The sequence below is a fragment of the Terrapene carolina genome, unplaced genomic scaffold (genome assembly GCF_002925995.2).
Source record: "Terrapene carolina triunguis isolate 2854851 unplaced genomic scaffold, T_m_triunguis-2.0 Scaffold58, whole genome shotgun sequence".
In the NCBI taxonomy this organism is placed as follows: Eukaryota; Metazoa; Chordata; order Testudines; family Emydidae; genus Terrapene; species Terrapene triunguis.
In genome coordinates, this window is record NW_020664409.1 from 90,973,624 (window position 1) to 90,987,258 (window position 13,635).

At 39.8% G+C, this 13,635-nt stretch overlaps 1 protein-coding gene across 1 annotated transcript in view; it reads right to left on the reverse strand.

Moving 5' to 3' along the window:
- ENPP2 (ectonucleotide pyrophosphatase/phosphodiesterase 2) overlaps window positions 1-13,635 on the reverse strand; it is a 65,285-nt gene that overhangs the window by 16,407 nt on the left and 35,243 nt on the right. Inside the window, exons 11-17 of the mRNA XM_026659904.1 lie at window positions 13,320-13,472; window positions 9,413-9,521; window positions 7,510-7,635; window positions 5,065-5,096; window positions 4,137-4,264; window positions 1,495-1,582; window positions 1,238-1,325 (exon numbers count right to left, since the gene is read on the reverse strand). Of these exons, the coding sequence (XP_026515689.1) occupies window positions 1,238-1,325; window positions 1,495-1,582; window positions 4,137-4,264; window positions 5,065-5,096; window positions 7,510-7,635; window positions 9,413-9,521; window positions 13,320-13,472 (724 nt within the window). The remainder of the gene's footprint in view (window positions 1-1,237; window positions 1,326-1,494; window positions 1,583-4,136; window positions 4,265-5,064; window positions 5,097-7,509; window positions 7,636-9,412; window positions 9,522-13,319; window positions 13,473-13,635) is intronic.

Here is a 13,635-nt window from a genome sequence, read left to right on the forward strand (position 1 = left end):
CAGTGCTCCGGCTCCAGCCACCGGGGAGAGCGGGGCCACGGCCGGGCACTCCGCCCTCCCCCCGGTGCTCTGGCCGCCCCCCCCCCCCCCCGGGGGGGGGGGGGGGGGGGGGCGCGGCCGGAGGCTTTTTCGCCTGGGGTGGCGAAAAAGCCAGAGCCGGCCCTAGGTGGGGGTGTTGGGGGTTGCAGAGTAGATGTACCCCTAGAGGCTCCAATGAGGATCAATGGCTTAGAGGGCAAACCTGCAGCATGCTTGGTTAAACCGGATAGTGCTATCAGTCTTAAAAAATACTAAAAGTCAAACTGATATTCAGCATTTAACATCCCCACTAAAACATTTTTTTGGAATCTTTCATCCAGGATTTCCTGTTACTGTACAAACATTAAGTAAGCCACATAACACCACTGACAGACAGGAAAGTTCAATATTGCACACATTTGGAGAAGAGTGAGCAGACACAATGAGCTGTTATTGTGATTTGCTCAAAGGCACATCATGTTAATGACAATAGTTCTGTTCCAGTGTGATCTCTCGACTGGTTCATATCTGAAAGGAAGTGTGGTCTACTGGTTAAAGCAGGAGACAAAGTAAAAAATGATCTTGGTTCTATTTCCAATTCTGCTATTGACTTCTGAGACCTCAAGACCAATTAGCCTCCTCCTCATCTATAAATGGGAATAATTATATAAACACACAGATGTGTTTCATGTTTATAAATTAATAGGTGCAGCTTCTTTTGAACTCCTCAGGTGGAAAGTTTAATGTACATTTCCTTTTACAGTAAAAGACAGGATCATAAAAATTATATTCATGCATTGCCATACCTAGCTTCTCTACTTCATTGCTGCAGTAAGAGTTTTGAAAACAATTCATCACCAACAAGAGGCACAGTAGTGGCAAAATAACGCCTGCGCTGCCACGCATGGGATGCAGGGGCAGAAGCCCTCTCTGGGCACAAGTCTAGCTCCCAGGGCTAAGGGAGAACGGACATACTAGATTGTAGCCCTCTATATTTGATATCCGAGGAGCTGCCAGCAGAAACACAATGTGAATGCACTCCAATTGTTGGAGCAGAACAAACATAGGCCTCTGTGCATTCTGTCCTTCCATCCAAAGGGCAAGCGACAGTGCAGTGCTAGGGGAGAAGGCAGTGGCCCAGAACACAAGCATAAGTTGTGCCTACACCAACTTCTGAAAGCTTTGTTGGCAAAAGTAGTTTAAAAATGGAGTAGCTTACCACACATAATGTTGTAAAGTTCAATATTTTCAAATGGAGGTACTTTGGTCTTGTGCTTGAATGTGGGACCATAGCCTACAAAGACAGTCTTCAAAGAAGAGAGAAACATGGTAAAAGAAGAAGTTTGCTTTAACTCTTAAAAAAAAAAAATAAAAAAAAAATTCTAAGACTTCAAGTTTCTCCCTCCAACACACACACACACACACACACACACACACACAATTACCCTCCCCAAAAGGTTACTTTGCTGCTTATACCTGCATACTATTGATCTTGTTGTCATATCCGTGATCGCCATGGAAGAAGCATTTTCCTGATAGTTTCTTATAAACATCCATGGATTTCCTATATTGAAATGTAAAATCATAAGAATTATTGCTGACCTGACAATGTAGTTTCAGAAGATTAAAGTTTAAGCTGTGATTTTCAAAAGGAGTTGAAGGGAGGTAGAGCCTAACTCCCTTTGAATGTCATGGGGATTTGGGCACCTAACTTCTACAGGTTCCTTTGAAAATTCCAGCCTTTAACTAAACACACACACACACACACACACACACACACACACACACAGTGAAGTCATCTCAGTTATACAGAAACTTTGCCCTAAACTATCCCAGAGCAGTTCACGAACTACAATCATCCCCCACACCGGAGTGGATGCACCAGCAGTACACACTACTTGGGACAAGAAGTGAATACCATACCCAAATGAAACTCTAGGGGGAAGTTAGGTAGGCAGTTCTCCAAAGAGGACAAAAAGGGGTTATAATTTTGAAATGTATTAAAATGTTAAATGGGAATTCATTTCTCTCTCTCCCAATGATGCTCCCTCAACATTAAATATATTCCACCAAGGAAGCGATGGATTTGGACAAGCACAGGGGTCCTCCCATTACTCTCAAAAGTCTTAAAACTGAATTTTGCTCAGCATTTTAATAGGTGTATTGTGACATTAGTTCTTAACAGAAATCCCCATTGACAACTATGAGTGTTTCTGCTTAAACGGATGGCGCAATATAACTTAATACTATGCCATTATTTAAGAGAATGAAAAACTTGAGATATCACCTGCCTGGGATGTACTTGAAAAGAAACCAATGCATATGGAATAACTGACATCAGCTATTGTTAGCCTTGGATAACTTGCCATTCCCATGTAGAAGCCCTTCCCCACTGGGGACACCTACAGATTGAAACTGTTTAGGATCATGTTGCCCTAAATCAGTAGCATTCTAACAGATGCTTCTCAGAAAGTCAGAAAGCACCTTTTTAATAAATTACAATGCTATTGAGTCCTTTCACCTGCTTACTCTTTCACCTTGTGGTAGGCAAAGGAGAAACAGACCTGGAGAGAAAATGGGAGAAACTCAGAAGGAAGAGAAACATATGAAGAAAGTAAGTGGTGATCACAGAAATATAATGACTAGCTTTGTTACACACTAAGATTTATGAGCAGCATCACAGGGGCTGCCTAGCAGTCCAGTGGGCTGCCATTCTAAAAGTCAGTTTGTACACCCATTAGATGATGTTCTCTCAGAGATTTGGCTTTTGTCCTCAAGACTGGAAGTGAAGCAATCAGACCTGTAACTATTACAGAAATAGCCTTTTCCTGGCTATGAATATAACATGAATTACAGTTACATTAACAGAAGAGAAGGATGCACTCATTAAAAGGTAGCTCTTAAGAGCAGTAGCAAATAATGCTGCCAAAACTTTGAACTGAGATGAAAGGGGAAAAAAATCTTGAGTAAAATATTCCTATGACCTCTCCTCCCCATCCTGTATCTAGAGCAATTTAGGAATCTTCCAACTGTATTTATTTTTTTGTCGGGGGGGGGGGGTGAGGGGGTTGGAAAATGATGATTGTTCTAAACCAAAACTTTTTGAGGGAACATACCAGTTTTGACAAACAACTTTTGTCAGGAAAGGTTACACAGGTCAAAACCAGACAGACACATTAACCCCAGAATAGCCAAGAGCCTAGTGGTTATGGCACTCAACTGGGAGTGGAAGACCCAGGTTCAAGTCCCTAGTCTGAAACATGAAAAACTTGGAAAGGAGGTCATGGGTTCATCTGGATGTGGAATAGGAAAAACAGAAAATAGGAAAAATTCTATACTCCAAGTTTTGCAGAACAGGAAAACTGTCTCCTGTCTAGCGCTACATGTATCAATAAAAATTGTTAAAATGGTAGGCCTAAAACCAGAATTTAATTCTTTGAAATTTGAGAACCATCATCAGAAATTGTGGAAAGACGACGACTTGTCACCTTGCCTACTGGAATTGCATCCAGTCTGAAAAAGCAATTGGGATTTCCCATTCACTGCTTTAGTAGAAAGATCTTTGCATAAATACAGGAAGATTAGCACAAGTGTCAAAGACACTTATTAGACAGACAAGGTGGGTATCCTGGGACCGACACAGCTACAACTATACTGCATGCAAATACACTTATGACACACTGTTTGACTGGCAGCAACATATTCGAAAGAGAACTACCAATTCTTAAAGTTCATCACAAGAGATGCCAAGAACATAAATCTGTCCTGTTCTCTACCAAAAAAAATACACTGACTCAGCTTTATGAATAAAGGACTAGCTGTACTTGATTTAATATATCATTTTATCAACAGATCAAAGGAACAAACAAGATATTTTAAACACAAAAGGATGTTGACAGTAGAAAAGATGCCTCCTTTTCTATTGTCTTTAAAAGACAAGTAATGGTATAAACTGCCTGCCTCTCTAAATAGGATTTTTTTTTGCCTGGCTAATTGCTAAATAGCTTAAGAATATTCAAAACTGCCAGTAATTAAACTAGAGAAGGCAGAAAAGACCAAAAAGAAAACACACACACACACACACACACACACACACACAAAAAGACACCACAGATTACCTTGCCACATGCCATCTTCTGTCCACCAATAAGTGAATATCCTCAATTCTTCTGTTGTAAGCATAGTGCAAACGCTTGGGAAGGTGCTGTTTCAAATAAGGTTTAAAGTGCTGGTCTGGCTTTCTACACTGAAAGATAATTGTAAGAAGCTATATTGTTTCAAGTCATCATCACTAGTGTGACTTCAACCATACAATCTGCTTGATTTCAGAGTTCAAGGTTACATATAGTAGACATATATCCCAGATCTTACACAACAATTTAAAGGACCATATTTGTATCAGTGCACTATTTATACAATGCTTCCCTAAGGACAGGTGAGTTTTGAATTATGTTCTATGCACATCTGACACCTTTGTTCTCGCTACAGAGTGTTTTTGCAAAACTCCACCACATTTTCCTCAGTGATATGCAAAACGGTTCATATCTGACCAAAGCTTAATTTCAGAAGACTCCTGAATAGACAACCTTTCAAAAAATGTATTTAAAGCAGTTTGGCTTCTACATTTGATAAATCAGTATATATTTAATGGGAATTTCATAAAAACAAGGTTAGGGTTGAGGGATATCAAATGGATTTTTACTGCATCTTCCAAGTACTACTAAAATGTTTACTCATAAAAAGGTTACTTTCCATTTCTGAAGGAAGGAATAAATCGGCTCAATTCAGGGACTCAAGACCATCAGGGACATTCTGGCTGTGTACTACCCAAAAGGGTTATAAAAGCTACTACTGCAGCAAACAGTGGAACTCATGACAAACATTAATCCCTACTCATGAAGGGCCCTATTTACCTCTCTATCTTCAGCCTAATGTTGGTTTTCTGACTAAAGAGTGAGCAGGGAATGCTGAATAAATCTCCAAATTAACATGTGAAATGAACAATATACTGTAGACAGATATAATATGCCAGTGCTAAATACTTACTGTGAGGTTGGCAACAATTACTTTAGGATCATCTGTTAAAAGAGACACAAAGACATAAAACAGTCATCTGTTTATTGGAGTTACAAGGTAAGCACTCTCTTCAGGAGTCCAGGCTCCTTTTAAAAGCTATCCTATCTTAGCAAAATGTATTAGATGATGTGCAATAATACACCTTTAATGTGCCTTTCCTTAATTACCCAAAATTTTTATAGCAGCATTGATCAGTGTTTTATACTTTGGACCTGAAATTAAATAGTCATAGAAATAAAAATTTTAAACTAACGTCTTGAAAATCATCTATCTAATCTAACAAGTAAGCAGTCATATCTGAGACTTTGCAAAAGCTTTCTGTAAGAGTGTTTAAGTGCAAGAATAAGCATCTTTATAAGCAATAATTAATAAGAAAGCTGTGGTTCTTTTGGCTTCTTTAGCATTACACACAGCTGAATAAGTGACTAAATGAAATAACTGAAAAAACATTCTGGGCAAGCCTTGGGACTTTACTCTATGTAAGCTGTACTACCACTTGGACAACCCACATTAAATTCTCAGTCTCACTTCTTCCAGGGCCAGCAAACAGCATTTCTCAGGCCCCAGAGGAGAAAACAGAGTTGGAAGAAAATGAAGAACCTTGTCTCTCAACCATATTATTTTGGCTGCTTAAGGCATGATATTGATTGGCTTTGAAATGAGTCACATTCAGTCTCAGGTACAATTCACAGGCACATCTATTTCAAAGACGCGAGAATGAAGGTAGTGTTAAGGCATGAAATAGTGGAGGAGGGAGAAAGTAGTTAGGTAATTTGCCATTTAAAGTTCTGTTCCAAGGCCCGGGAGTGTGCCTATTTATTTTATGTTTGAATTGTTCATTTATAAGCAATTACAAACATTCAGGGAGAAGAGGATAGAAAGAGTCCCATAGAGGAGATGAATGAATGCAAAAGGAGGTGAAAAACAAAACAAAACCCAGAGGCATTGTGCCAGGGATTAGCGAGGACAACCGATCTTCTCTTTGGAAGTGCTCACCATGCCCCAGTCAAAGGAAAAGAACTTGCTCAACATCAGGGAAAATTGAAAGAATGATTTTCCTCATGCTATTTCACTCCTCTTTGCAGTAAAATATGGTGCACCTAATTATCTGTAGAACTTTAATGTGGTAGTGCTTGATCCTACTCCTACTGAAAACTGAAGCAAAATTCACTGGAGTCAACGAAGGGACAATGGAGGCTTTTTAAAAAAAGTTCTCAGTGGAAGATACACAAAAATATTCACTCATATAGGAGATAATAGGTGTGGGAAGATCTTTAAAAAAAGTTGTAACTGGAAGTTTACTAATAGTTTAGGTAGAATCTACAAAGAAAGAATTTAGTCTTTATGGTAGCCCACCAAAATCACAACATTGTTTATTTTTGAGTGTACTGTGAAATACTTGCAGGTTATGACGTGAATAAATTCATTTTTATGCTCTAAAAAGCTTAAGATACACATCAGTGAAACACTGGTATTTGAAAACAGATCTTTACACATGTCCCTTAGACAAACATCAGAATACATTTGTTCATAGTTAAACCTTTAATCTAGGTACTGATTTTAACATGTACCCATTGGCTCTGATGGGCTTTTGGATTTTGTAATCTTGAAATATCTCAATCCAGTCTTTGCACAACCAGATACATCTTCAAGAAAATTATCCCCAGAATGTTTCAAATGGTCTCATAATTTAGAGCTCCAAGCAACTTCTTAAAAGCATGTTGCAAAAAACCCAGATTTTTCATATACTATTACTGAGCCCATTTGCTCAAATTCACACTTCACAGTTTTCTCTTACCCACACTCTGCCTTAGCTGTGCATGGCTGCCAAATATCTAGCGGCAGCTCCAGGCACCAGTGCTCCAAGCGCGTGCCTGGGGCAGCAAGCTGCAGGGGGCGCCCTGCCAGTCCCTGCAAGGGCGGCAGTCAGGCAGCCTTCGGCAGCTTGCCTGCGGGAGGTCCGCCGGTCCCCAGATTCGGCGGCAGGTATGCCGAAGCTGCGGGACCGGCGGACCTCCCGCAGGCATGCCACCGAATCCACGGGACCAGGGACTCCCGCAGGCATGCCGCTGAAGGCAGCCTGCCTGCCGTGTTTGGGGCGGCAAAAAAGCTAGAGCCACCCCTGCAAATATCCAACACTATTTTTTGGCCACAAGAATGGGAAAACTAATGGATTCATAATTAATACTACCACTTGACCAGTCAATAGGCCCTAGTCAATAGACTACATTTAATAATAATTAAAAAAAAAAAAAAAACATTCTCACTTAGCATCCAATTCTGCAAGGTGATGGATGAACCCCTTCAAGTCTCACGATCATGGGACAACTTGTCTGGATATGCGCTACTCTACCTTAGTTAAGAGTTGCAGAATCTTGGCCTCAGTATAGTACGATACTTGTATAATCAACTTACATTTCAGATTATTATTAGATCGAGGGCGAATGCGTCCTAATGACCCAGGCACCAATACGATATCTTCTACATTAGTCAGATAGTTACTCAAAAATTCAGTTCTTTCACAAGTGGTGTCCTCCATTCCTGTGGAAGGGAAATAAGACTCCTTTAATAGAGAATTATATTGTGAAACAAGCTTATTTCCTAAAATACAGGCATCAATCTCTGGCTTCAGAGAAACCGTTCGAAAACAAATATTTCTTCTTTATATACTCATTCTATTCCTCTCTTCCTAGCAGGTAACCTAACCTCAAGCTTATGGAAAGACTACACTCATGAATTAGTCATTAAGAGTGGTCACTGGAACTATTCCACCTGCCAAGGAACTGTCAGACACATGGACACCTTTGTTTGTTTTCAGCTTTCACCAACATCAAGCTCTTTTAGTTAATGTCTTCTTGATGGCAGCACTGATAATCACCATTAGATATTGTTTAAGAACCAAATTGTGGCTGGTGCTTGCACCTATGTGCACAACAAAAATGCCAGTGTCAGAGCAGCAATGCCAGTCCAGGGAGCGTACACTTGTTATACATCCAGTTTTAACTCACAGAAGAACTAAGATCAGCTCCTAGTTTCAAAGGAATTTTTAAAATACAATTTAAAGAGAGGCGACACAAACACACAAAGGTATTGTATCTTGGTGGTGTATTCTAAATCAACTGTAGGTAGAGTGAACAGAGAGTTGTTACCATCAGAGAGTTGTTTTGTGGCCTATGTACTGGTGGTCTCAATCTAGTTCTTAGTAAGTAAAGCTCAAAAGCCTCTAGACAAGGAATGACTACGTTTGGAAAATGAACTCTCCCCAGAACCCCAGCAGTCATCCCCTCCACATCAGGGAGGAGACATAACTGGTAGAGAAACCTGCAGCACTGTGCTGTACCTGTTTTGTAGACAGAGAATGAACTTTACTGCCCAGGCCTGTTAATCTGGCACTACACACACACACACACCTCTTATCTGAATAGCACGGTATCCCATAGCAAATCATGACTCATTTAGTGTACTATTACTCTAATTAGAGACCTTTCGTAACCCCACTGAAATGTTATGCCAAGAACAGTTCTACCTCAAAACATACCCAAACGATCTCTATTTTCCTTCTTTCTCCTATAGTATTTTTCACTGGAGTTTCTCTGTCTTTACTATGAATTCTTATTGTGAAGTTTTCCCTAATTTCCAAGTCACAATTTTCCATTTCTGGTCTTTCTGCCCATTTTTGCCACTTATTCTCTCCCCAATCCAAACTCTCTTGGGGGCTTTTCTCCTTCCTCCATAACCCTTCAAAGCTGGGCCCAGTCTCTCATAACTACCCCAACTTTGTTCCTCTGTATCTGACCAGCTGTCGTCCTAATTGGCATGGAAACTTACTGTTCCAAAATTATTCTCCTACTGTCATTAAAAAGGGGATGAGGCTTCTACACCATTTCCCTGACAGTTAACCTACTTTTAAAAAAAAAAAAAAAGAGAGACATGGGGACAGACTGTAGCTCTTCACACTTGCTAGGGAGCAGCTAGGAGAGATTGTACATTATTTGTGTGGCTCACACCCCAAAAAACAATAGGCTTAATTCTGAATGAATGTGTAAACAGTTAAACCAAATAGTTAAAATAAGAAGGAATTCCCCCACAAGGTAATTATAAGGCAAATTAAATGTTGGGCTTACATTGTCAGTATCCTGTGAATAAATATTTTTACTTTTTAAAAAGAATTTTTAAAATAGGATGTTCATTTAGGCTCTGATCCAGTCAAGTACTACTTGTGTGTGTAACTTTAAGCACAGTGAAGCTCTGGAAATTGCTCAAGCATCAGTTTCTATCCATATTTACATACTAAGAAAGGACAAGTAAGAGTTTTTACCATGGTCTCCAACAAAGATAACATTGACACATCGATGTAGTTTCAGCTGCTTCAGTCCATCCATTAATTGTCCTAAAGTCTTGTCAATATCCCTCAGGGGATTTATCATCTGTACAAAGTTTGCAGAAAGAAAGGAAGTTAATCACCATTACAATGCTCCCTCTTTCACTACAGGTGGCGCTTCCTCAGCAGACTTCTGGTAGGTTAACTTTCCAGATCAAAAGGCAGATCCTTGGCTGAGTAGTTATCACCCTGACCTAATGGTCATCTCCTTTCCCATGAGCTTGGTTTGATTTCCTTGAGGGAAAGATACAAAAAAAATCTTCTACTGGGATGTTGTTGGATGACTACAAGAGATCATTGATCCTATTCCTACCCCTCCAACAGACCCCCTAAACATATGGTAAATGCAAAGGCAGATTTACTATATTAGAAAAATGCATATGATTGGGGAAGATTTGGGGGAGGGGAGAAAGAGAGAGGAGAGAACTGATTTAAATGCTGTTCTTCAAATGGAATTTAGCTTTTCAGTTTTTCCGAACACCAACTACGTAGTCATGGTACATAGCTTCAATCTCAGTGTTCATATGAAAATCCCAAGCCACTCTGAAGGGTGCTCCAGGAGGTATCTGGTGCTAGAATGGCTGCCCTCAGTCTTCCATTATAAGTAGTAGGAGGGGGAAAAAAAAAAAAAAAAAAAGGCAGCTTCAGCTTGATAGCCAAGGTCTCTAAAGGATCAAGTGACAATTCTGGCAAGATTTTGAAAAAGGATGCCCAGACCTAAAATGGTATAAATACATTATTTTTTATTTTATAAAAAGGCAAAATTATGACAGCATGCCGACAAGTTACAATTCTGAGCAGGAACAGAAGCGAGTGCAACTTTTTTTTATTAGACGATAAATACTTTGAATCTCCGTACATTTTAGATAAAGGACAGTTTGAGTGAGAGAGAGAGAGAGAGAGAGACCAACATTTCTGTTGGTCACTATATGCTGAATATCTCATCTGCATACTTAACTGGATCAGTTAAAAAATTTGGAACAAAAAAACAATTCTCCTGTAGGAAAACAGAACTTTGTCAAAATCTTGACTCGGAAAGGTCGATTTCAACAATTTCCCAAGGGAAATTTCCACTTACAAATGTCAACCTGACCCTAATTTAAATGTTTTGCAAGCTCTCCTTCTGCCTGAACTGCCACCCACCTCGTGGAGTTGTAGATTCTGAAAATAATCAAAGTAATACAGGAAATTACAACTCATGAAGCATGATGGCGACTCTGCCACAGGGAGAAACCGCTGTGCGCCAAAGGAGATGGAATCCAGCTGGGGAGCAGGAAGAACACAGAACTACAATTCCCAGGAGACACTGCAGCAGCTCAGACAGAGGGGAAAAGATTCTAAAACTAAATGCTCCTATTTAGGAAAATATGAGCATTTAGTTTCAGTCAAAAATGATGAAACATTCTGAATCAACATTTTTCAGAATTTTTCATTCCATGAAAAATTTCACTATTTTGACTTTTTGCCCCAAACTGGGACAAAAGCCCACTGTTAAAATATCAGATTTTTCCCATGAATTGGAAAGTCCATTTTTCAGTCAGCTCTAATTGTATCTCAATCAATCAAGTAAGGAAATTAGGTCTTTTATTTCAGCCTCTAAATCGTAACTCTGCAGCTAGGAAAGCTGGGAACTGCAAATCCTCTTGGATTTCACATGAACGTTTTCTTGTGGAACAGGTTTATGCTGTTCTTAAAATAGAGCAATAGTATTTCCACATGGGATAAGGAACCACAAATCACAGTACTTTTCTAAGATCCTATATCCACCAAATTTCAGCTGGGGATTTGCAAAGATGTTTTTGATACCATGAAAACAAACTAATCGGGGAAATCCTGTTTTTAAACCAAAAAAACAAAACAAAGCAAAAAACAAACATCCCACACCACCAAACCCCCCACACTATTTCACATGATCACAGCCAGAGAACCTCCATTAAGTTCCTTCACCTCCATTATTCTCACCGGGTTCTCATTTAAAAAGTTCTATCTATTTATTTTTTAAACAGACTAAGGTTGATACTGAATGTCATTAATATGTTTATGTGAGGATACTCTACGTGGATGTGGGACTGCCCTGAGACCATGTTCTTGTCCAGATGTAACCTCCAAGGAGTTATCAGTGAAAGAATAAAAGTCGAATGTGTACCTTTGCTCAGATCACATGCTGACCTCCACTACCTCAGATCTTTGTAAAGTAGTGTGGAAGGCTTTATTTTCCAAGATAGGTGTGGATATCTGAGATGCCACCGAAAAAAAACAGTTGACATTATTATAAGAGGAACAGGTATGAAACTGAGAAATGCGGATCAGTGTTACTAGATAGTTCTTCAGAAGGAAAATTCATGCTAGAACCTATTTTAGCCAGATGCTGATGTATAAGAGAGGAAAGGATTTAACTCCTAGGGACTAGTCTTGTGGTACATCCCATTGCTCTCAATGAGCATAAACAAATGCTGGCACTAAAGGGTTAATTTGCACTGGATGTGGACGATAATTTGTGCTAGAATAAGCTGAGGTTTTTGAAGGCTTAGTGAAAAATCCACAACTGGGTTTGCATGGAAATTTGCATGGATGGATGAAATATTCATCCAGAGAAGAGAAGCCGGCGGGGAGGAGGAGATGCACAAACTCCCACTATTAGGCCACCGAGAACATATTTTACGCCAAAAAGAGTAGGACCTTGAATTGGCAAACTACTCTGAAAGGGGAACTCCTGTGTAGTTTGTTGAAGGAGACATCATTCATGTAAGAAGATGATTAGCCTCCCTCTTGAGTAGACTATCAATGATCAAGGTATTGTGGGAAATGGCAGTTTCTTACACTTGATGTCCGATTCCCCTCTCCCCCTCAGTTCCAGGATGAGTCTCAGAATACCTGATTAATTTCAGATGTATATATTTTTAAAGTCAGGAATTGAAAGCTACTGGGAAGAGTTTCTATCGCTCCTTTTTGAAAATGTACTGTGTCAAGATTTTTGCTTGGATCCCACATGAGATATTTTTAGGTCCCATGAACTGGGTTACAATTAGTTTAAAAATCCCTGAATGGAAGGGATGCTGAAGTGGTCCACAGCCCCTCCCAAGTTGTCAATTAGTGGCAGGTGGAGAGATTTCGTTTATTAAGGATCATCCTTTCTCCTCTCTCTGAATCTTTTCCTGGTGAAGCAACCTCCAACTTTGACCTTTTTGAAGACAGAGACTTAAGTACCATCATAAGGCATTATTGCCAGACCCAAAATCATGGGTTCAAAAATCATGATTTGCATGCCCTTCATCCCTTGTCTCCCCTCCCCCCAAAAGTCTCAAGATTTTTCAGCCAATGAGATTTTTGTGTGTGCGCCATCTGGTTTTTGAGCCTTCAGGTTACACTCAGGTCACCTTTTCAACTTTTCTCCAGAGCCATGAAGACTAGAAACTTGGTTTTATTTAAAAATAAATAAATCAGAGATTCTCACAATCAATCATTTGATACCAGGAAATGGGGCTTAAAGAAGGACACCCAATATTGTGAGACTAATGATAAAAATCTAATGGGTTGGTGACGCTGATAAGATCTTCCCAGAGATTTGTTTCATGCTCCCTCTGTTTGATGGATTTTTAAAAAGGTCCTAAAGAGGCTTTCCCTAGAGTGAACAGAGTCTAAAATAGGAAGAACATAGTTCCCGAAAGACTCAATATATCCTTGCTGCTTTGCCAGCAGTGATCTTTCAGTACAGTTATAGAAGGTCTGTTTTGGAATTCCCAAACTGAAGTATGGAAGGGAGTCCAAGTTGCAAAAATTAAGCTACATAAGAGCCTCAAACTGACACTTCGGTCACAAAGTTTTGGAACACAGGTAAACTTACTTTGTTCCGACGGGATTCCGCAGAATACTGATCCACTCTATGTACTTTTCTTCTTTTCTTTGGAGATGCAACTCGTCTTTCCTGTCTCCTCTTAGGAGTAATCTTTCTCTTAGGTCTCTTAGGCGGAGTAAGAGGTGAGCCATAACTACTCTCCTGTACTGGCGGAGAGAGATGTCTGGACTCAGAGAAATCCTGACTCAGCTAGCATCAGATACTATAGTGACCTGCGTCATCAAATTGAGGAGCATGAAGATCAACGCTTCTTCAATAATATAGGAGTTGGTAAAGGGACAATTTAGAGGTCTCTCTCTACAGA